Source organism: Nematolebias whitei, chromosome 6, assembly GCF_014905685.2.
Source record: "Nematolebias whitei isolate Nwh7 chromosome 6, NemWhi1, whole genome shotgun sequence".
Lineage (NCBI taxonomy): Eukaryota > Metazoa > Chordata > Actinopteri > Cyprinodontiformes > Rivulidae > Nematolebias > Nematolebias whitei.
The window spans coordinates 48,117,758-48,121,079 of NC_056503.1; the positions used below are offsets into that span (position 1 = coordinate 48,117,758).

Genomic DNA, 3,322 nt, shown 5'->3' on the forward strand with positions numbered 1-3,322 from the left:
TAGGAGTCCTGCTCCTGATCAGTGAGAGCAATGTGGACCACAGGGGAGATGGTATGTTCTGTCTACATGTTCTTTTTTAAGTTTTTATGGTGTATTTGGTGTTTTTATTTTGGTGGTTTTATGGTGTATATGGTGACAAATAAAGAACCTTGAATCCTTGAATTTGTAAGTTTTACTAGTGTAGCTTAGGGTTATTTCCTTCTTGTTTGAGATGTTCGCTTTAAACAACAACAAATAGACTTATTTTATCGTGCAGGCCTCTTCTCGATGCTTTAAAGTACTTGTGTTTTAAACTATAAAAAAATAAAACTTTTGACTGTACACTGGTTTGAATGAGTGGGTGGGTCTACGGCCGACTGTCTATCATTGACGTCATCGCGTAACTTTTACAGACTCCGCCCCTTCGTGGCGAAGCTTTTCCGCCAAGATGGTTGTTGGTGCCTTCCCTATCGCCAAGCTCCTCTACCTGGGAGTGAGGCAGCTGAGCAAGCCTGTGGCGAACCGGATAAAAGCTGGAGCCCGGAGGAGCGAGTTCTTTAAAACTTATATCTGCCTGCCGCCGGCACAGCGTAAGTAACCGAGCTAACGGCTGCTAAAGCTGGGAGCTCACCGACAATTCATTATAACGCGTAACGTGTGACAACCAATCACGTTGAACCTCTTTGAGGTCTTAGCCAATCAGCTTCATGGAGTCTTACGTTCGACCAATAGCAGTCGAGTAAGCTTAAAGAGGGCGGAACTTACTTGTCATTGAACAGACTGCTGTGAGGACATGACATTAGCTTTCCAACCCGTTCATTAACAGAAGTTTAGGCGATTTAAATCGACAGATTCTTATTTAAGTTGACATATTATAAGCCTTGCTGATAAGACATTACATACTTTCTGAATTTTATCCAACAAAGCGCCTCATTAACGCAAATGAAGCTAACAGGACATGCTAATATGTGTTCTGAAAACCTGCTCAAAACACGCCCAAAGAAGTCATCAGAACCATTTAAAGAATGTTTTACTTTTTAGTCACAAATAAAGGCTTATAAAGCCAACAACAGAGTATTACTAAATGAACAGAAAGGGATGAATGGTGTGAAAATGTATAGAACTGTCTGAGTTCATGACTTGGACAGTCACAGCTCCACAACATTCTGGAAACCTTTACTAATAAATTCAAATGTTCTTAAATGGCAGTAATTTGCAAATGTATCTTGTTTATTTAAACACACTCCCTCAAAGTAAAGAAGCGCAAAGATTTATACTTGTAACAATGAGCAGTTTAAAACTTGGAGATTAAAAGAGAGTTTCACACACATTGCTGTAATAACCACAAACCTTTTAAATGAATAATCAATTTATTACAGTTGTGTATGTATAATCTGATTTAGCATACCGTTTGGCGTTCGTTCAGCATATATATCGTGTATATCTTAGATCCTTGTATACTGTTTAATTTTATACTTTATGTTTTTGCTATTTTTGGGTACACAATTTCGTTCCACCTCAGGTACCACGTGATGCGAATGACAATAAACTTGAACATCCTGTTCTTTAGCACATCAGCATCATTTCCACCCGACACAATTTTTTTAACGTTTAAGCTCACAAGAACGGCTGTTTGTATTAGTTTTGATTTACCTGTTTACATTTCTGCGTTAATTTGCACACAGTTTTTGTAAATGCTGACTCTGTCTTGTGATTTCTGTGTAAATCAACACTCAAAACTTTGAAAACGCTTTGCTTTCTTTAAGGCCAGCGTTCGCTCCGTGGAGGTCGCTCAGATAGTGTAATCTTCAATCTGAATCAAAATACGAGACCAATAAATTATTATTTTGAAAAAGGCTTGTGCAGGATATAACTCTGGATCACCCAGGATTGTGCTGCAGGTACCGTGCCCTCCATATTACCTGAAACAGGAACTCTTCACACCACTTGGCTCTTTTCCAATCCTTATGCTGTAAATCATTTCCGAGTTCTACTTCACAATTTATTTCCAACTTTTGCTCCTTTTTCAGCTCCTCTGATGCTTCTGTGCATGACTACAACCCATAACTTGTCTCCCCTTGTGATTTACGCTCACAGTTTATCACTGGATCGAGATGAGAACAAAGATGCGGATCATGGGCTTCAAGGGTGCCACCATCAAGCCGCTGAACGAGGAAGCGGCAGCGGAGTTGGGAGCGGAGCTGCTGGGAGAGGCCATCGTTTTCCTCATCGGTGGTGGATGTATGGTGCTGGAGTACAGCAGGCAGGCGGCCAACTCTCGCCGCAAGGAGGAGGAGCTAAACGAGACCATCATAGACCTACAGACTCAAATAGCAGAGTTGTCACTAACCACAGAGACGCTGGACGCTCAGCTGAGAGAAGTCAACAGGCTGCTGCATTCACTGCCTGCTCCCAACACAAAGTGACTCATTTAGTGCAGCGCTGCGTATCGTTGGTCTGTGCGTGGCACCAAAACGACGCTGTTGTGTGCACTTCTTGAGTCACCTTCCTGCACACACCGCTGCCAGGACCCGGTTCAGATCTGCGGCTTCGGCTGCTGTATTTGCTCATGTTTTGAGCAGCTGGTTGTAAAATAGGATCACTATGATATTCATAGTGAATTTCTGTGGTTGGCGTCGCAGGTTTGTTTTAAATAACACAAACTGTACCAAGAAACAGTGACCTTAATGTTAATTTATTTTATAGCAGCTTGAGTTTGTTGACTTTTCAATCCAGTGATTTTTTTTATCACATTATTTGGAAAATGTTTATTTTCAGGGTTACGCATCAGCCGACTGATTATTCACTTTATGGGTTTCAAAAACGCGATCACAATAAAACGGACTCAATGCGTTATTTTCTCCCCCACAGTTTTGTGCACGTGTCATTTGTGACCCCTGGTTCATGTTAACGTTGTGTGAAATAAAACAGCCTGTTGTTTCCTGTAGGTGATGTTTACTCTCCCCTCTGTGGCGTGTGCTGGACACTTTGTAGTTAAACCCTTTTTAAGAATCACAACCCAGGAATCGCGCTGGCCTACCGTTTTCAACTGTGTCAAATGAACAAAACAAGCTAAATTCTTTTTTCTGCATAATAATTTATTGAAATATTACCCCAAAATATATGCAGCTGTTGGTATTTAATGGTAACGTGGTAATATATTGTAAATGTAGAATAATTATTGTTGAAAACTGCAGCCATTATTTCTTTCCGCATTGTTTTTGATATTTAATGTGCTCTTGATCCAGTTCTTCAGGCTTTAAAAAAGTGCATCTTTTGTGCTCCTTTCTAGTCCAGTTCTGATCTGATCATTTTCAAAATAATATTTTTATTAGTCAACACA

At 40.4% G+C, this 3,322-nt stretch overlaps 1 protein-coding gene across 1 annotated transcript; it reads left to right on the forward strand.

Annotated features, from left to right (window-relative positions):
* Positions 1-396: 396 nt before the first annotated feature.
* On the forward strand, positions 397-2,693 carry opa3 (outer mitochondrial membrane lipid metabolism regulator OPA3). The gene is made up of 2 exons (XM_037678371.1): positions 397-569; positions 2,077-2,693. Exons 1-2 carry the CDS (start codon positions 428-430, stop codon positions 2,403-2,405), a joined length of 471 nt encoding a protein of 156 aa, XP_037534299.1. The 5' UTR covers positions 397-427; the 3' UTR covers positions 2,406-2,693.
* Positions 2,694-3,322: the final 629 nt, after the last annotated feature.

What these genes read in the sequence shown, in the direction of transcription:
- opa3 (XM_037678371.1), top strand. Translation starts at nt 428, where the DNA reads ATGGTTGTTGGTGCCTTCCCTATCGCCAAGCTCCTCTACCTGGGAGTG. An exon ending in CTGCCTGCCGCCGGCACAGC is followed by an intron (nt 570 to 2,076) that starts GTAAGTAACCGA and finishes TTACGCTCACAG; the next exon opens with TTTATCACTGGATCGAGATG.